The 20,362-nt window shown below is 37.8% G+C and overlaps 1 protein-coding gene across 1 annotated transcript; it reads left to right on the top strand.

Annotated features, from left to right (window-relative positions):
• The first annotated feature begins 554 nt into the window (after positions 1–554).
• On the top strand, positions 555–20,185 carry CNOT7 (CCR4-NOT transcription complex, subunit 7). The gene is made up of 6 exons (XM_009707244.1): positions 555–761; positions 1,069–1,262; positions 4,437–4,598; positions 10,688–10,832; positions 15,635–15,745; positions 18,473–20,185. The coding sequence occupies exons 1-6, from the start codon at positions 645–647 to the stop codon at positions 18,599–18,601; spliced, it is 858 nt and encodes a 285-aa protein (XP_009705546.1). The 5' UTR covers positions 555–644; the 3' UTR covers positions 18,602–20,185.
• Positions 20,186–20,362: the final 177 nt, after the last annotated feature.

Genomic DNA, 20,362 nt, shown 5'->3' with positions numbered 1-20,362 from the left:
AAGGCCTTGTACGCACGAGGAGGCGCCGGGGACGCAGCTGGGGCGTGAGCCGAAGTCTGTCGGACCGTGTCGCGGTCCCTTCGCGCCACTCTCGTTCACCGCGGCCCGTAGGAGCCGAGAGAGCTCCTGCCCAGGGAGGCTGCCTGCCTGGGCGGCTCTTTGTCGTCCGCAGCGTCCCCGGGTTTGGCGTAACGCTAATAGTCACTTTGCCGCTTCGTTTCATGTTGCATGCAGCCGTGGGATCCACGGGAATGTGCTCTTCTAACCCGTGCGGGAATAACGCTTGTGGGCTCAGGTATCTCTCTTACCTGTTGAACTAGTGCGCCTTGCCGGTTTGCCTGGCTTTGTGCGAGAAATAAAGTGACTAACAAAACTGTAGTTTCCGACAATAGTTTGGATTCACATAGCTGAAATTCACATGGTTTTGGTGGCTACGTTGTGCTTCTTTTCTGAAATTTTGAAGGATAAAGCTTGATCCTGGTGTTTAAGTGGTTTTTTCAGGTAAATGAAAAATTAAAACTTACACCCTGATACTTTTGCTTTCTTTGCCTCTTAGGTTAAAAAAAAATAATTAAAGTCTTCTTTATGAAACTCATCCTTAGTCAAGTGTAACTTTTGATGTATGGTCTCTAAAGCCCCCCACTATGCCAGCAGCTACCGTAGACCATAGCCAAAGAATCTGTGAAGTTTGGGCTTGTAACTTGGATGAAGAGATGAAGAAAATCCGTCAAGTTATACGGAAGTATAATTATGTAGCTATGGTAAGTGGGCACATGACGTTTTATCTAGCAAATTACCACAGAAAACATGGTGACTTCATTTGATGTTAGTAAATTAAAGCTATAAACTTGTTCGTCCATTTTTATTGAAAGAATAGTGGATTCTTAATGTTGAATTAACACTGTACAAACATTAGGATCATAACCTATTACATTCTCAAAAGCTGAATTTACACGCAGTAGTCTTTAACTATGAAACTGTTGGATGCTTGAAATACATTTTATTAAAAATGAGCAACGTAAATTTTTATGGGTGTCTTTTGTTGAAGTTTTAATTATGTTCTTGCAGGATACGGAATTTCCAGGAGTAGTTGCAAGGCCTATTGGAGAATTCAGAAGCAACGCAGACTATCAGTACCAATTATTACGCTGCAATGTAGACCTGCTGAAAATAATTCAACTAGGACTGACATTTATGAATGAGCAAGGAGAATACCCTCCAGGAACTTCAACTTGGCAATTTAATTTTAAATTTAATTTGACGTAAGTGTTAAATGTTTGTACTGTTGAATGTATGTTTCTGACTGAACTGAAAATGTATTACAGGTGGTGAAAACTATAGCAACTATTTTTATCTATAAGATTGGAATACCATAGATGCTTTATGTGGGGAAAACTTTTTGTCAGCCAAACACGTGCTTTCTTCCCTGATTTCTGTGCAGTCTGTCTTACTGTTGGTAATTTGGTCAAAAATGCTAAGCAATTTCAACAAAAGTTTTTCAAAAAGAGGCATTTATACTTAGTGCAAGAGTTAGCTTTGCGTTTTTGTGTTTAGCATTTCAGAGTGCTTCTACATTAGCTTAATTTAACTTTTACTAGTTGTTATAAAGTCACATGTTGTTTCTTTGCGTATTTTTAAATGGAAAATACCAACATGTGAAGAAAAAAAAGTAAAGTTACCCAAGTGTCTAAAAAAGAAATATGACAAATGTTGTCAGCAACTTCTAAAGCAGGTGTGCTCTGTCCTCTTTAAAATAATGTTATTCTTGTTAAAAGACTGACAACAAATTCTAGATAAAAAGTTGACAGTATTTTACCTACAATATTAATACTGCAGCAGCTTTTCTTGTGTTTTCAAAGCTATTTATTCTATTAAGCTACTGTGTTTTCATTTTCTTCTATAATAGATTGAAAGGATTATTGATTCTATAGCGTAACTCCTGTGGAGTTTTTTGTTCTGGATTATTTTGCGTAAAGTGTTGGTTAAAAAGCAAGCTGATTTTTAATATCTGTTAGAATAGTGTTGTGAACTTTATTTCACAATGTGATTTTTATCAGTGATAAACCTTTAACTATAAACCTGACTTTTCCAGTGGTGTGAGACACTTCTATGGAGTTGTAACTATATCTTTAGCAAGTAGTGGACAGGTTACTAGTATCTTGAATTGTTTCCTGAAGTAAACATAATTGACCTCATAGGTTTTCATATGGCCTGAGTTGAGTATCAGTGCAAACACTTCTCAGACTTAAATGTGTTCAAAGGCTTGGGGTTTTTTGAAAGTTGTGTTACAAGCTGGTCACTGGACAGCTTGATATACGTGAGTTAAAACTGCAGCCTATAAAGGAGGTTTAGAGAACAGACCTTTTTTTTTCTGCAGATAAAAAGACTTGTTTTCAAAGTAATCAGGGTTCTTGCAAAGAAAAAAAACTGCTGCTGTCTCTCTTGATCTTTCTACTTTTCTAAACAAGCAGTGCTGTGGCTTGTCACAAATCAGTTTGGTCTGAGGAATGACATGTTCTTTTTAGTTTTGTTTGAAGCACCTCTTGAAAGAAAAGGAACTGCAGATTTGATATTTTGGTATCTGTAAACTTACCTGGCCATATAAATGCTGGATGGAAGTTATCCATTGTCTTAATAGAAGAACCTACTAATCCTGCTAAGTATGGGAGAAGGAGGAGGAATGAATTAATAAATTCCAAAGTGTGGTCTGGGAAGAAGAGCATGTGTTATGTTTTATTTATTTTCTGAGCTTCAATGGTCTACTTAAAGTCAAGCCACTGAAAACAAAAATAGTTTTCTATCCATTTGTGCCAGATGCAGCATAGATAAGACAGCTTAGTAAGGCGAGATATAGGTAGTCACCTAACTAACTTTAGATGTTACTAGTTCACTGGGGGGATTTTATACAAAAAGGTAAGATAGCTTAAGTGCTGTGTGAAACATGAATATTTTGTTTTACATGGGTGAAGAAATTACTTATGTTTGTTTCTAAACTTCCTTTTGGGAAGTGGCACTGTGCCAAGTGTTCTGCTCCTAAAGCAAAACAGCTGTTGACTGTTCCTAGAAGGTAATTTTTTTGTGGTTCCAGCCAGGTCTTGTTATAGTGTGCTTTTAAGGAGCGTAAATATTTCTCTAGCTATCCACCTGATTTAGTGCAGAGCAACAAACTAGAATTAAAACTTTTTGTAAAACAGGCGTGTTTGTTTTGGTTGGGTGCTTCAGTGTGTTATGGAGATGGACAGGTGTTGGGAAGCTGGTGCCTTAAAGCTAGAGAGCTAATGAGCAGCTGTGTGGGAGGGAGGAGAAAAGATACAACACATCTTGCAAATGTATCTCTATGTTCTGATGAATGATGACTTGCTATTAGGAGTAAGGAATATAAGTCTATGACTGAATCTAATAGTCAAGTTTGATATATTGGTTGGTTGTTCTATTTTTTGTGTTTTGGTTATTTTATTAAAATTGAAAAGTACACTGAAGAGACTTTGTAGAATAGTATGTTGTGGACAATAATATGACTATCATTGTCTAAGTAGAGCCACATTTGCGCTTTTTTTTTCCCATTTAATCATTCTATGTCTTTATTGTGATGATACAGATTAAACTTTAGGAAAAAAACATCCATTTCATCACAAAATCCTTAAGACTGTACAAAAACGTTAGTGGTAAAGGGAATAAATACAGGGATAAGAGGGGGTCAAACAAGGCATAGAGGAATTTTTTTCTGTCCTGTTAAATTTTAGGTCCAAAATATGGGTATTAAAATTGAATTTAGTAATCCAGAAAGAAAATGTTAGGCTACCTGAATTTTAAGGATTGACTAGACAGAGCAAATACTCAATTTCCAGTTCTAGTGAGAAGGAAGTTTTGATGAGCTGTAGACATAATTATGTCTAAACATTTAGTTCTACGTAGACAGTTATGTCTACGATTAGAAGGAAATGTCTAAACATTACGTAAGTTTAAATCACAAGAAATATGTGGGAAATGTTATCCACAGAACTTACACAGCACTGGGATCTGGAGTGTGCTATTCTTAGTTCTATTAAGTAACATGTTAGTGCTTCAACTGTTACATTTAATTTGTCACAGTTCAAGAAATGGATCTTATTTGGTAAAATATCTGTATTCATACATTCACTTTGCTCTGCAGATTTGCAAAAGGGAAGTTCTAGATAACCGGAAGAGGAGCAGGAACTAGTTTTTTATGAAGGAGGTGAGAATGGAGGTGCCAGGAATGGTGAAATGCTAGTGAAGGTTAACAAAAGCTATGACAAATGGTTGGTTTTGTAATTAACATGGAACAAAGTCAAGTTGCTCCTGCTCTATGCTAGTGAAGTCTGTGGAATGAATAGCAAAAAAAGAAACATTACCAGGTTTATAATCACTGAGTTTTGTAGACTTTGAAAATTTAATTTTCCTCTCTCTTTTTTCAGAGAAGATATGTATGCCCAGGACTCTATTGAACTCTTGACGACATCTGGTATCCAGTTTAAAAAGCATGAAGAAGAAGGAATTGAGACACAGTACTTTGCAGAACTGCTTATGACGTCAGGAGTTGTACTGTGTGAAGGAGTCAAGTGGCTTTCCTTTCATAGGTAAATTCCGCATGTTAAGTATTTGCGTTTTCAATATTGATTATTGAATTCTAGAGCTTGGATTTCACATCTTGTGTGATAAGTGTTATACGTCTGACAGTGTATACAGCACATATCTTGGTTGGTAAGACTTAGGTATTACAGCAGAAATATTTTGTATAACACCATTCTGTATTAAGAATAGAGTGTACAGGGCGGTACTGGTGGTTTATTTTTGGTGTTTACCCTGTAACCAGAAAAACATGAAACTCCTAAGCCAGCAGGTGGCATTATGTCTTTTAATATCGCACATGTAAGTCATAATAGTAACAATGATAAAAGCTAACTATTCCTAAGCGATTCTTGAGCAAATATTGTTTGTCTCATGGGAGAAACAGCAGAATTATCAGTGAAGAGTTTTATAAAGTACTTTTAAATTTGTTTTAAATCTCCTGGTAATCTGGACAGCTGAAAATGACTCAGCGTGGAAAGAGAGCCCTGATAAGCCTTAATTCTAGCCGCAGTAATGGATATATTTTACTATTTATTCCATCACAGGATCTCATCTTCCAAGTAGAAACAGAAATGCGAAACCTAAATCTCTATGAATCTGTCAGGATACAAAAGATCTTTGGGTGTTAATAAGATTTAACACTTTAAAAGTTGAGCAATAGTCATTGTATAGTGAACTATGTGCCAGAGATGATCTGCACTTTTTGCAAGCAACAGTGGCTTTGAAGACTTACCGCTATGTAATGCCTTCAAGTTGATGTCTTAAATGCTGGCTGCTAACCAAGTCAACAAAGGTAGAGCAAATGTTCTAGCTGAGCCTAGTAGTTTTCTTACAGCCTTATTCTTGTTTATCATGCATGCTACATTGGTGGGTGGTAGTATATAGCTGACGAAATTAGGAAAAAAAGCCAAACAAAAAACCAAATTCTTCATCCTTAAATATTAAATCTTGGAAGGGAGGGGGGAGGAGAGAAAGTCACATGGAATTAGAGAAGTATGTACATTACTAACCAACTGAAAAATAAAGATTGCTTCAGCAAGGAATGTAAAACAGTAATAGAAAGATGCATATAACAGCCTGTTGCAGAATTCATCATTTTGCCTTGCTTCGTAGAAAGCAAGTATTAGGCTGACTTTCCAAACGGAGGGAGAAAAAAGGCAGTTAACACAAAAAGAAGTCCTCTTTGAGTACACTTGTCACCTAATCTGCCTACATCTTCCACTTGCAGCTGTCTCAACTCACAATATGACTCCAAAATAATCTCACTCTTGCTATCTTGCTACTAGAGTAGCATCTTGGAGAAAAATACTGGAACAAGGGTGCCATGGGCTACGTCAAAATAACTACAAAGGCTATATTAGTGAATTAAGTTTCTTTCAGCTTCTTAAGCCCATTATTATGGGCTCTTATGTGTGTATTTGTGATTTAACACTTGACTACAGTAGAATAACTTGGATGACTCAGAAGGGGAGGGGAGGCCTGTTATGCATGTAACTGGTACATCAACAGGCATGACCATGTAGAAGCAACTACAGCTACAAAACATTGTTTTTTCCAATATTACTTAATAACTTTAAGGGCCCAGTGTAAACTATCCTAGCAAAAAAATACCTGAGCCATTTCTATACTAGAGGTTCTTTTAAAAGCATAACTATATTGATTGTGTGTGATTCCTGACTAATAAAGTGGTTGAAACGTAGTGCAAACTATGTACACCTTTACTAGTGCAGCTTATGAACAGTTTTTGGAATGGCTTTTTTACAGTCCAGTTTCGTCTGTGCTAAAATGAGTTTCTGTTGTGGACTTCACTGAAAATGTCTTTAGAAGTCGTCTTAAGACAGCTATTGCAGCAAATGTTTGTCGAACACTGATTATCCACAACTCTGAAGTCGCAGAGTGTTTAAAGGCTTCTGTGCTTGACGGAGCATGTTGATGATATCTTGAGCACAAAACCCTGGAGTAGTGGATTAAGTTCTGAGGAAACCAAGGTTGCACAAAGCTGTAAATGAGTATGGGTCACATAAAATGTACCACAAAGAATAGTAAACTGCTGTTTCTAAATATATCTTAGGTTGATTGTGATTGTTTTATAACATATGTGATAACGCGTATGTGATTTACGTTTTTAAGTGGAACAGCAGAACAGCTCATTTGAAAATTTGTTTTGTGTAGGCTCTCCATGTGGTAGTTCTTTGCTGAAAAAGCTGGGCTTGATAGTTGCTGACTGTGCTATTGCTTCTGTTTCCTTAAAATGCTTTAATTACTACTAACCCTCAAAATTTATGAGTCTGTTAGGAAGTGGCAGATAGGAATTACTCCTTTCTCAGAGTGTAAGGTTGTGTTTTGATTTCGTTTCATTTCCTAGTCTTTGATTTCCTTGAACTCTTAGGTAGTTTATATCTAACCTCTTAGCTTCTCAAATAGTTTTCTTTGTATGCTTTTTATCTCTGCATTTGATGTAGCTGCCTTGGCATCCTGACCTGTTGCCAAATCTGTGTGGACCTGCAGTTCTGCCAGGCATGAGCAAAGAAACATTTGCACTGTCACTGATTCTTGTATTCTGCACCTTCATAAGCGACTCCCATCAAATCTTTTGTGTGTGTTAAAATGTATTTGAGTCGATGAGAGAAGAGAGGGAAGCCCTGAATTTCTGATTCTTGTCACAGTCAAGAGAGCTGTGAGTGCTTGGCATTCTAACAAGTTATAAAACAGAATAGCTCAAACACTGTTTCTGTGGATGTTCAACTGACTGATCTGCTGAAGCTTTGAGTGTCCACCTGTGTGCAGCCTCCTCAATCTATCTTTGGAAGTTCTGTGCAAACATGCCTCTTAACCCAGATGTTTTGGGGAATCTGGGAAGTTCCAAGCTGTTGTATTTCAATAATCACTTGTGCTAACTGATTTTAGTAAAATTTAATCTGCTGGCTCATTTCTATTAGCCAGTTATAAAATGAAGTAAAGCTTTCTCAGCTCTGTCAGGTTTTGATTTATTTCAAAGACTGTTGGTGCTTGAGTAGAATTAATTGTTAATTGGATATCTGAATTCTTTCTGAATAGTAAGAGAAAGTAGTACATGCATGTTTGATCTTTTCCATGGTCTTGTTGCCTACAGCTGTCCATTTTCAGTGAAAAAAAAAAAAATGATTGTAAGAACGCTTGTGTTGCTGTATAGCTCCAGGGGTTGTGGCTAGCTGTGCTAGGTAACTTCAGGTGGTTATATTAGAAATGGTGAAAGCTTTTTAAGGAAAGGAAACCTATGTACTTCAGGGTATAAACCAACTGCTAATTGCCTGTTAGAGGATTAGAATAAAACTTCTTTAATGAGCAGGTAGTTACATAATTGCTCACTGTGGACTTTCTTACCCTTCTGTTAGCATTCAGCAGTGGCCACTCAAAAATTTTTGAACTAGGCATATCTTAGTCTTGAATTGGAGTGACAGTTCTTAGGTCTATGTAAGCTTGGATGACTGGAGCATATTACTCCCAAAAAGTATACTAAAAAGATTATGTAAATGCCTTGATACTGCATTGTGATTAGTAAAGTGTGGTTTGTGATGATTGTTACGAGCACAGTGGGACTAAGTGTAAGCAGCTGGAACTTAAGGAATGTGAGACATCATTTGGTTGAGCTGACTAACACTAACCCATAGGTAGAATCCAAGAACAGATATCTGACTGAATGTTGTCATGCAGTGGAAGTGTAATCATGCCTGTTAAATTCACTGTTGAGATATCCTCTTCCCTTTTTCTGCATGAGGATCCCAGAATGAAAGAATCTGCTACAGTCTCCAAGGGGCAAAAAAAAAAAAGTCTTCATTGAAATTGCAGATTTGTGGTAGCCTGCTCCCTCTCAATCCTCGCAATACAAATAGTAAATGAATCTTGACTTTTCTTTTCTTACAGTACTTCTTAATAGAAATTGGAAGTGTTTGAGAGCGTCTGTTTTCTAGTAATTAGTCATGTTACATAATTATTTTTGGAAGAGGAGGGGAGTCAAAACCACTTTTTTTTTTTGAGGAAAAGGAGTACAAATTCTGTTTACTTAACTTGAAAACTTTTTATACAGCTGTTACATTTGAGCTACAAGGATGACCGATGTGAGGAATTCAGTGAGTTAATAAGCTCTCTAATCTCTAAAGGAATAAGTTTCCTTAATCCTGAACAGTCTTTTTTGCATCTTTCTGAACAGCCTTTTTTGCTAATGTGGCTTTTTTCTTTTTCTATAGAGAGCTTTATGCTGATCTAGGCTTCCCCACCACTTCCCCCCCCGCCGCCAGGTGATCTAATAAAATTAAGCTTCCAAGCTGCTGTGTTGCCAAGTATACTACAGATTTTTACTTTGCAAGACTCAGCTGAAACCCTTCTTTATCTTTGGCTCCTTTGGCCGGTGGCTGCTCCTGTGGAGATTGGAGTGCCGCCAGCACAGCTTCAAAGCACCAGATGCAGTCCAGGATTCATTCAACATGAAACTCCTGTTTAGAGCACTGGAAGCCCCCGTGGGAGAGCTGTGGTAGTCTGTACCTTTTGTATATCTTGTATCAATGGACTTTCAGTGAACAATCCATTCATTCCCAGTATGTTCAAGATTTTCTACCCTCTGTCTAGAAATTCCTGCGATAAAGATTATGTAGAGAGCCTCCTCGTATACAAAAGGTACAAAAAGCAATCCTCTTTACATTGAGTATGCAAGCTAAAGCCTTGAGCCTACGTCAGAAGTCACCAGTATTTGTGGGTGCTAAATATCCTCAGGATCAGTAGTGCAGTGCTCTTAACTGATCTGTCTTCTTTATTGCTCTTCTCACAGTTAAAGATCTTGGACAGTATTTACCAAGTTACAAAATTCTTGGGTTTGAGTCTGATCCTCATGTAACCAAGAATGAACATGAAGTCTTAAACTGGGAATTTGGAGTCTGGTGGCCATCTGTTCACTTGAATTGTCTCTCGGCTATATGCTAAGGTTCCTTAAGGGCAAAACTGATGCAGCTTTCAATGGAGTCAGCCCTGCTGTGTGTTTTAATCTTCTTTGTTAGTACAGGCATTTTTAAAATTGCATGTCAATAAAATCTAGGAACTTACGTGGTTCAGCACAAACCTAATAACAAAGAAGAGAATATATTAGTCCCTCATCTAGTTCAGCGCATATTTGTGTGAGCAGTCGTGCAAGTACAAGGGATCAGAACAGATGAGGTCATGAATAATCTGGCTTGTAATCTCTGCCTTCCTAGGGAAAAGGATAACTAGTCATCACTGCTTTTTTTTTTTTTTTTGTGGTGTTCAGTCCTGCTTAGTAGCTGACATCTGTCTTTCCTATGCTTTAAACCCTCTTTTTCCTCTCATAACACTTTGTAAAAGTACATAGTTTCCCCTTTTACAGCTACACCTCGCTCCCTTTTCTTCAGTCCAAGCTATTGAGAAGGAAGTATTCCAAAACTCTGTTCCGCCATACTCAGACTATAATACCTCAGTTTCTTCTACCAAACCTGTACTGCTCAGTTGTCTTGCTGTCTCCTGCTGACTTGCATGTACACACAAAAATTTTTCCAGCTTACTCTGTCCTTGCCTCCAAAAAGTGTGATAGTCTACAAGCTATTGAATTTTTCAGTTGTCTGTGTTGTGATTTGATTGGGAAAGTTGAAAGACAGTCGGCTCTTTGTTGCTGAGGGTGAAACGCCTCTGGGCATAAACATGTGTTTGCTCTGGAAACTCATGAATCTTTCAATTTGACAAATTGCAAAAGTCTCTCCATCTCAGTTTGTAGTGAGAAACTCCGGTTTGTGTGAAAGGAACCAGCTAGGAGTCTTTCTGGTGTAAGTTCTTGCTATCAGATGAAGCCCCAGCAACGCTACTTTGTTTGAGGATTTAGAGAAACGATCTTTTTGCTTCTTCACTTGGCCTCATTCAGACTAAATTAAAGTGTTTCCTCTGGAATCTGCAATGGGGCAATTTACACTGAGACTTGGTCTTTTGTAAGAGTCTGTCTTAATTGCATTGAAATTAAGCAAAATGTCCTGTTAATGTGTAATAAAGTCTTGATGTTGGAAGTGAGAAAAATGCTTCTGAGTTATTTGCTTATATTGTTTTTGTTATTAATTTGCAGTGGGTATGACTTCGGCTATCTAATCAAAATCCTGACAAACTCTAATCTACCTGAAGAAGAGCTGGACTTCTTTGAAATACTGCGATTGTTTTTCCCTGTCATCTATGATGTAAAATATCTCATGAAGAGTTGCAAAAATCTGAAGGTAAGTAATCTATTAATGGCTCAAAACAAATTTGGGGTTTGGAAATGCAGTACTTTTTGCTTAAAAGTACTTATTTTCTGTATTTTTATTTTCTGGTTTTGCTTTGATAATACCTAGTAAGCATTGTTGTCTCAAGCTTTATATATATATATATATATTTAATTTTAAAGGCTATTGATAGAAGCAGGCAGGAGCACACATCAATTTTTATAACTACTTACCAGTTAAAAAAATAGCATGTTGATATACTGTATTTACAGTGCCTAGTCTTTGTTGACAGATGATAAACCCACGTTTGGAATTAATCCTTCACTTCTTGAGCCATAAGAATTGATGGGTTTCATATACTCTTACTTCCTCATTGTGCAGTCCACTAAAGGACTGCAGTCGTCTTGGCAAAGGTAATTGCAACGGTGATGCTGTGGAAGTGTCTTGGGAAGAGGAATGGAGCAAAGGATGTTTCAGATGACCCCATAAGGAAAGATGAACAACAAACAGCATATGTTCAGGGACAACATGTGACTTGTAGGAAAAAAAAAAAAGCAGTACTAGAAACTAATGTCTCATGTCAGGCCAGCGGGGCTACTAATTGGCTTACTCTATCAGGCGTAAAATTTGGATACTTTATTGGACCGGAGAATGAATGCAAACTGGAACTAAGTATGTGAAGGGGAAGACAGCAAGTGAAAGAGAGATGCTACAGGGATTGCTGACAGCTTTACTTGCCAAAGAACTGTAAGCGTCTGGACTGCTGCTGGAATGAGGTGCATCGCTCATCTGACACAATTAATGACTTGCTGCTTTTATGGAAACTAACTTGATTCTCTAGGCTTTCTTAATGAGAACCTGCAGGAAAAAGAGAACACTGACTGTAGTGTCACAACCAAGTCCTAACTAAGGGATGGCTTGCCACTTCGTCGTGCTGAACTAGTGATCTGCCTGGGGTTTATAGTCCTCTGTTTCTTTCTGAGATAAACTAATAGAGTGTGCCACTTTTAAGTAGTAGCATACTTGTGTGGGAAGTAAATTGTGTAAATCCTTTTGTTAATCAAACTAATGTTGAAAATGGAGACCACCTTTCCAGGTAGTAAGAAAAGTATACCTACCTGCCTTCATCTAGAGTTGTAACTGGTATAACCAGCTGGGCAAATGGTTGAATATATTAGAGGACGTCTTAGAAACAGATTTTCTCCACAGAGGCCAGAAGAAAAAATGAAATGCTCATAAACTTTCAGGAGTCTTAAAGGAGGGGCAGGGGGGAACCCCAAACAAAAAACACCCTTACCCCAAACAAAAAACACCCTTACTTTCTCACTCCTGGTGAAGCAAAGTAAAGCATCTGGTGTCTTAGAGGTGGCAACACGCTTACCAAGAACAGAATGTATAATCCAACTTTAGTGATGTAGGAAAGGTGACAGAATGAGGTGACATTCCCAGTGGGTTTGGGGAGGAGGGGGATTGTATTTCCTGTCATTTCATTAAGACATAGTTGTGTGTAACCTGCATTGTTTAGAGACACTAATATTTTTTGGAAGACAAGAAAAACCTTCACAGGTCTTATTTCAGCAAACCTTAAGAACAAGGGTGATTTTTGGTCAGCTTTCCTGCAGTAAATCTTGATCCTGTCACCTAACCTGCAGACTGGTAATGACAGCAGGGGAAGGGATGTGGACTACCCTACCCCTCCAGATTTACCAGTGATGAAATGATGGTAGACTTGTACTGTACTGAGAGCAGCTGTCTGAAACAAATTGCTAAACGTTCAGTGTTGTGACTCTAAAAATGCATGTGCTGTCTCTTAATGTGCGTCACTTTCAATCTCTATTAAATTGCAGTGAATTGAACTGCTGTGCAGTTGTCCTTTATTGACTTGTCTAAGTTATTTTTCACTTGAAAGTCACTGACTTGCTGTAGAATCCCTACTCCCTGCTCCCACGAACTCAAAAAAGAATTTTTGGCATTGAGAAGAGAAATATGCTTCAAGATTAGGAAGCTATTTGCTCTTTTTGTGGAATTAAGTAGTTTGTGAATTTACAGTATGTTGCTTTAACTTAAATGGACATGAATATACTTTACTGGCATGCAGATTGGAAGTTACCTTGAGATATTAATGTAGTACAGGTTAAACTCTTGCTTATTCTCTAAAAATCTTTCTATGTAGCCAATTCCAAACCTTTTGATAGTAGTGGCAGTACTAACTAATGTAGATTTATAGACCTTGTTGGAACCTTGCTTTTAATTATGGGGGTTTGTACAGAGCAATGAACTCTGGTACCAAACAAGAGTTTGAACTGGATTTGCTGTTGGCTATGGTCATGTGATTATGTAAATCATTCTGTGGCCTTTTTCTTGAAAGACTGATGCTCTGAAAATTTGGGAAGAATTTCTCCTTCTCCAAGAGTAAAATGTTCTTACCTGGAGTGCAGAAGTCTTGCCTGAAAGAGAATCTCAGTAGCCTATTAATTTTCAGAGACAGCCAAATTTTATTCTGTAATTATTGCAGTTATAGACCCAGAAGTTCCACACAGAAGTGGTATGTGATACACTTAGAAATATTTACCATTAAAAGCACTATTTTCAAAACATTCTTCTATAGGCTGCTGTTACTGTAAATTTTGAATTACTAAGTCTACATTCCAGAGCTTGCAGCTGCTGTGTAAATATTACTGATTTTGAGTGTTTTTTCTTCAAAGTTATTTGAAGCTAGAGTAGATAGTCTTACAGCTAGCAGGACTTGATGATGAGACACTGCTAATTTGCAGCTTGAGGAATTAGAGGGTTTAGGGGCAGAAGATGGTGCCTTAAAAGGGGTGTGAGCCTGACTGCTGTTGCTAACTCGTTATCGGAGTTAGAAAGTGGAGAACATGCTTGCATCCAAGATGCACTTTTTTTCTCTGCTCACCAACCCTCAGTGTATTTTTGAGAGTATAAGTGAAATAACTGAACGTGTTTGCAGTGTTAAAATGTATCCAAGCACATAAAAAAACCAAGCTAGCTTCAGTGCTTAACTGTATAGTGTATCGACTTCCTTTTATCTTAAACTTCTGTAAACTATATTCCTGGTGCTCAAGCTAGAATAAAACTAGCTGTACCAGGCTACTAGGTTTTCATGTTGGTTTGTAGGTGTTACTTGGGAATGTTTGTACACAAGCTTCCATCTTTTTAAACAAATCAAAAACCTGGACCCAAACCTGTTGCCACAAAAGTCACAAGAATTTTCGTAATGTTTGATCAGATTTTCAGGTCAGACTTTTTATTTTTATTGCTCAGTTTTAACCTTGACAGTTACGCTTTTGCCTCATCCTGCTTCCCTTCCTGTACTTGAAACAGGTTAAGAGTGCGAGGAAAGGTGAACTCGGGTACTAGGCAGTCTGTCTTTAAAAGCATTGCGCCAGGGCAACTTTTTTGCCTTGCAAGGCTTGATGGCAGCACTAAGGATTTTGGCTTTTTGATCTTTCTAGACCTTAAAGAATGTGTATGTGCTTTAGTCTATTTCCAGTAGTTTTATGGCTTAATGATTAAAAAAAAAATTGACCTACAAAATGATGTGCTCACAGTGTAACTTACAACATTAAAAGATCGTGGTTACAGTATAATATGCCTATGCTTCAACTGATCTCTCTTACCTGTGTAAAAACCATACCGACTTCTGATGGGTTTGCTTCCATACATAGTGGTTATTGGGGGGTGGGGGGGCACTAGAAAGAGATTTATTTAGTCACTCTGCAGTTAAGGGTATAGTTTTTCACGTAAGCTTTTTGGGTAGAAAATTTTCTTCAAAACTGGAGAAGTTTTACCTTCAAGGGCAGATAGATTTGTAGCTTTGGAGGGATGTCTAGAGCTTCACAGTCTGTCCTTTTAAGCCATGTATCAACATTCAAAGCAGACAACTACTGTTTTATATTGTTCTGTTTTTGTATGCGAGATGTTTATATACTTTTTTAAGAAGCAGAAATTACACGTTACACATGTGACTGTTAGATATATGTCTCTAACAGAAAAGCTGGCTGTACCATTGGATTTTAGTATCTTGGAAAACTAGTTGCAAGATGATGAAATTTTTTGCATGTTTTTTTCCCTATCCTCTTATGGCAGCTAATGAAACGAACTTTAAAGACGGGTAGAATGTCTTGTAGAGATGGAGTGGGCACTTTCTTCCCTTTTTGACTTTACCACCTGGTTTCTAAATGCCTGCTGTGTAACATTTTCCTGGACTCCCTGTAGTGTTCTAAATACTTAAGGATACTCAGTTTTTGTGAAAGGAAGTGGAAAAACCCTCAACTTAATTGTTGAAAGGTAAGTGGAAAGAAAAAGGTCTCTTTCAAAGGAAGCCTAGATACTTTAACATGTGGAGGCGTACGGGCACCTCATTTGTAAGCACTCGAATTCTTGTGTTTGCAGAACAACATTTTTGCCTTTTAAACTTTCATTCAAATAGAAAGAGTACGGGAACACCTGGTTTTGTTCTTCAGCATTGCCAGTCCTTTCAACATCTTGAAGGAATTGTTTTGTTAAATAATGACATCTGGTTACTGGAGAAGTTGGAACATGGAGGAGTACTAGTTTTATTGGTCATAGATACTGCTTAATTTAATCAGTACAGAATTCTAATGCTGCTATTGATACTGAAAGTTTGATGCCCCAGGTCTGTGTTTATCTAATATAATGACTTTCGGCTATTGTGCAAAGGTTAAAATATACCTGAGGTTGTATGACTTATGTAACAGATATTCCCAAATATAGCTGTTCAGTTTTCTGATTTAATTTTTTTCAGCAGCTAACAAAAACGTTTTCTTTTTCAGGGTGGATTACAAGAAGTGGCTGAGCAGTTAGAGCTGGAAAGGATAGGACCACAGCATCAGGCAGGATCTGATTCTTTACTCACAGGAATGGCCTTTTTCAAAATGAGAGAAGTAGGTGGATGTATTGGTTTTATCTCACATGATAGTAACATGCTGTGATAGTCAGATGGAACTACTGGTTCTGATAAGCCTGCTGTATTTTAAGGAGGTCTCTGAAGGGCATCAGGGTCACTCCTTTCTTGACAAAAATAAGACCACCTGTATTTTCTCCAGAGTAAGTGTGAACCAACCCTACTGATCCCCTGCTTAGCTACAGTGAGTGAATATTGCTTCCTGTTCCCAGCCTGTGCTTTTGGATTTTTTTGTGGGGTTTTGGTTTTGAGTTTTTGGGTTTTTTTTTTTTCCTTCCCTGTTTTTTCAGGGTGCCTTTTTTTAGGTGGCTGCTGCAGTGAGTTTTGAGCTGCTGAAGCCAGGCTCCTTTCTGGGTGACCATACTCAAACCAGTTTTTTGGAGTTTCTGCTCAGTGTAATACCCAGCTGGTGTGCACTGCTTCTTGTGACAGGCCTGGAGTGGAAAGAGGGTCGATTAGCCACTTCTAGCTAAACTTGCAGGCTACAGGTATATTAAATAATGACTTCCAGGCTGCTGTGCAGAGTGTTCATGCATTTGTTCCTTACCATTGAGTAAAGCACAGATTAACTCAGGTTCTAAAAGATTATACATCGGTCATGTAATTCAAGCAGCAAGGGAAGTCAGCTCTTACAAGCTTCACATTTCGTTGCTACTCGTCCGCATACAAGAAGATGATATTAGGATATTTTACTGTAGCAGAACAAACTAATATTGAACAGGCTTCTTCTGGAAAGCAAACGCCAGTGCACCTGAACACGACATTTTCCCAGCAATTCAGCATCATTTAGCATGTCAAAATGGATGGCAATAGCAAACCTCATCTTTTAGTAAGATTTAGTGTTGTATAATGAGGTGTCTACCCTCTGTAATCCAGCCTTTTGTATAAAGGAGAAAATGATGACGAGTTTCTGATGAATACTGGTGAGACAGCAGGTGAAAAATAAGTGCTGTGATGTAAGCTGATTTGCTCATCATAACCCTCTATTCTGGTTCTGGAGCTGTTGCAGTTGTCAAGGAGGTCATGGGCTACAAATGCAGTAGAGAGGATTGTGTTTCTGCTACAATCTGAGCCCAACGTGGCTAACTGCTGTAGGTCTGGTATTGTTAATCTTTCACTCTTGAATTTGAAACAAAATCCAAAGCAAGTAAAGAGAAAGGGGAAGTATATGATAATCATCCCTAAGATACTGCCTTTCAAGTTAGTTTTCCAGAGGAAAAGTTTCAAATCCATGATCGTTTCTCTAATGAGATGCAGGTTGTGTTACATGGCAAACTAACTTCTTGAATTTGTTTGCCAAAAGCTCTTATTGGGAGAAGTAGAAATAGTTGAGGTTTTTTCAGTTGATTTGGCTTTAAGCCAACAGAGATGGATTGATTATCATGATTTTTTCCAGTACTTTTCAGAGATTCTTTGCAAATACAGCGTTTCTAAATAAGGACACAGTAGTCAGCAGAGAGAAATATATTTAATGTGCATTTTTAAAGCCTTTTCAGTATAGTTCATTGTTTAACAATGTATTTCTGAGTGAAATTCATTTTACGATGCTGTTTCTTACTAATTTCTGCGAAGGAGTTGCATCTTGCTTGCTAGGTTTTGGAGTGTCAGCCAAAAAAGTTACTGATATTTTTCTTCCCATCAGAAATACTTAAATACTGATACTACAACAGTAGAGCTGTTTTGAGGGGGCTTTCCCAACTGTTTATTTCTTTAAGAACTGCTGGAGGCTTTAAAGCTTTTAGTTGAGGTCTCCAGTTCCTGCCGTAGAGAACTTCCCATCCAGACAGTGCTGCTAAGAGCAAAGCTTGGAGGGAGAGGTTTCAGCCTGTGTGGTACATGCAGTCCTCTGCATTTAGGTTGTGTATTGAGTCCACCCGGCTCCTGCGTGGTTCTGGCTGTCTTAGATTTCTGATGTTGATGATGACGACTCAGAATGACAACCACTGGGATGTCCAGGGTTGCCGCGAAGCTTTTAGGGTGAAAATTTTTTGTGTGTGTCCTTTTTATTTTTGCGGGGTAATTCAAGCAAAACCATTTAAAAGTCTGAAAGGTAGAATATCATGGGGTTTCACATGTCTTCCACTGCAAGGTTCTGTTTGCAATTAAGACTTGTAAGGTGTAAATGCAGTCTTAGTACAAAATTTACTTTAATTTTGCTGTTCCTTATTAAATTCAGTCCTCCTCTGTGAGGAGCTAGCTGGAAATGCATCTTTCTGCATTTCTCTAAACTCCGTGATGGGTTTTGTGCTCAAATGCTCTCCCCACCGCCGAATCTTTATAATATAAATCAGGACGTGCCTCCATTTCAAGACAAAGTATGATGAAAACCCCCACGCTGAGGAGCAGCTGTTGGGAGAAACTCCACAGAAATTGGTTGGAGAAATCTTGGTTGCACTTGCAGAAAAGTGAGTGACAACTGATGATACAAAACTATCAAAAGATTGCATTTGGCCATTTCTTCAGGAAAGGTGCACAGGAAGACTGATTGTATTCCTTGACAGATTTACTGTAAAGAATCATGTCATATAGCACATTTTGATAATGTGTTGAGATTAAGTCATTACTATGTTAGTTATGTCATCTTTTGCACCTTGGGATTTGATACCTTATGCTAAAAAGAAAGTAACATTTAAAAGCCTTTCTATAGTTCTATTTAAACTGAGCCTTTTCTTTGGCAATAATTTGTGTCTCTCTTTTAACTCTTTAGATGTTCTTTGAAGACCACATTGACGATGCCAAATATTGTGGCCACTTATACGGCCTTGGTTCGGGGTCATCTTATGTACAAAATGGCACAGGAAATGCATATGAAGAAGAAGCCAACAAACAGTCATGACATGAAATGAAAGGCCATCTTTTTGACCTTCAGATGCTTGTATATAGGTTTTATCTCTGGTTGAACCCCTTGGACAATAAGGCTTTTTTCCCCCCCTTTCTCAGTATACTTTCTTTTCTGCCTTTCTACGTATTAAACTTGACTGTTCCTATCACAGATTTTGATCTTAATATTGATATGTCAAATTTTCTGGGTTACATTTTGGCCTCAAAATTAGCTCGTTTGTAAAAAAGCATATATAGGATCAGTGTGGCAGAGAGAAGGGGAAAGTTAAATAATAATGAATAGTCTGGTAAACTTACCTATATTGATTTTCTAGGTTTTGGTCTCTTTCCCCTCCCTTCTCCAAATTAACTGGCGGTGATTGTAACTTGTTTCCCCATTCATGTCTGTTCCTTCCAGTATGCAGGCGTTTTAGCTATTCAAGATTGTGGACCATCAAATTTGCACTTTAGAGAGCGACTCTGACTCAGATCCTCTGTTTTATTTTGAAGTTTTGTTTTTTCCTTTGCCCTCAGCTAGAAAACAATCATCTGCCAAGTTCAGCAGCTTCACGCTGCGTTTCCTTGGCGTATCAACCCACGGAACGTGACTTATTTGCTGCATAACCTCTGTTCAAGCAAAACAAACTACTGAAATCATAGTAATCGCTGTTATTTTACTAGTGTTCAGTCATCTTCAAACACATCCTGCACATGTCAACTGCTGGTTGGCCTGCTGCTTTAAAACCGCTCTGTGATGGGGGAAAAGAAGCTTGAAAAAACGGCTTTACACCCTTCAGGAAAAGAACAGCTATGACTTTAGCGTTTTTGCCATTAAGCTGAGAGTTGAAGGATATTGGAATAGTAGGAGTTTTGTAATGGGACACTTCCCTTGATTTAACTTCCTAGCTTTTATTCTACTAATGTACACCTCAGATATTTTTTATGAAGTCGTATTTATTATATACTTGATTTGATGATTTCTGAAAGTCAGTTTAGTTGAAGATGAAACCCAAAGATCTGAAAAAATGCTATTTAATTGAATTACTGAATTAGAAGGACAATTAAATCGTGCTTTTTTTGTAGTTGCTACAAAGACAGATGTTACAGATATTTGTTGTAAAACAACAAAATATAAATAACTTATAGCTAATAAAGTTACCTGAGGAGTGTAATGCTAGTTTATTTTTGAGTATATCTTAGCAATATATTTTAGATATATTGTTTTAAAGGACCCTAAAGTACGTTCTTAACTCTGCGTAGCATGTGTACAGAGCAGTTGTGCAGGAAGAATTTTTGGTATTGAATAGCTAAATACTAGCCTGAAATGATGGAATGTGCGACATTGTGTGCCTGCGTGTGCGCGCGCGTATGTGTGTGCGTGTTCGACACAGAAATCAATAGTAAAAAAAAATCTCCAAATGTTCGCCCAATTACTCTGTTTTACCTTGTACTTAAAAAAAATCAAACACCTTTTTTCATTGAGTTACTGTGATGTAACTGGGTGGTCCTTTTTAAACAACAAATAATTTGCATAACAGAGGGTATTTGTTTTTAAAGCTTTTGTAAATAAAGGCCTGAGAAATGTTTTCTTACATAACAACAGACTGGTGGTTTTGTTGCAAGATTTTTTCCTGGAATGTGTGTATTTAGTCAGTTCAGTTCACTATTTGGTTTTGTTTAGGCATGATATTTTACAAGCACAAGGAAGAGAACTGATCTAACTCACTGCTCTATGCCCGATTCCACTTTCGGAGCAGAATTCTCTTCATATATTTCC

This window comes from Cariama cristata, unplaced genomic scaffold (genome assembly GCF_000690535.1).
Source record: "Cariama cristata isolate BGI_N322 unplaced genomic scaffold, ASM69053v1 scaffold30719, whole genome shotgun sequence".
Lineage (NCBI taxonomy): Eukaryota > Metazoa > Chordata > Aves > Cariamiformes > Cariamidae > Cariama > Cariama cristata.
This window is presented reverse-complemented; position numbering and strand designations above follow the sequence as displayed.

Coding starts and splice junctions, on each gene's coding strand:
- CNOT7 (XM_009707244.1), top strand. CDS start 645: ATGCCAGCAGCTACCGTAGACCATAGCCAAAGAATCTGTGAAGTTTGG. Junction 762..1,068: donor AGTATAATTATGTAGCTATG/GTAAGTGGGCAC, acceptor ATGTTCTTGCAG/GATACGGAATTTCCAGGAGT. Junction 1,263..4,436: donor AATTTTAAATTTAATTTGAC/GTAAGTGTTAAA, acceptor CTCTTTTTTCAG/AGAAGATATGTATGCCCAGG.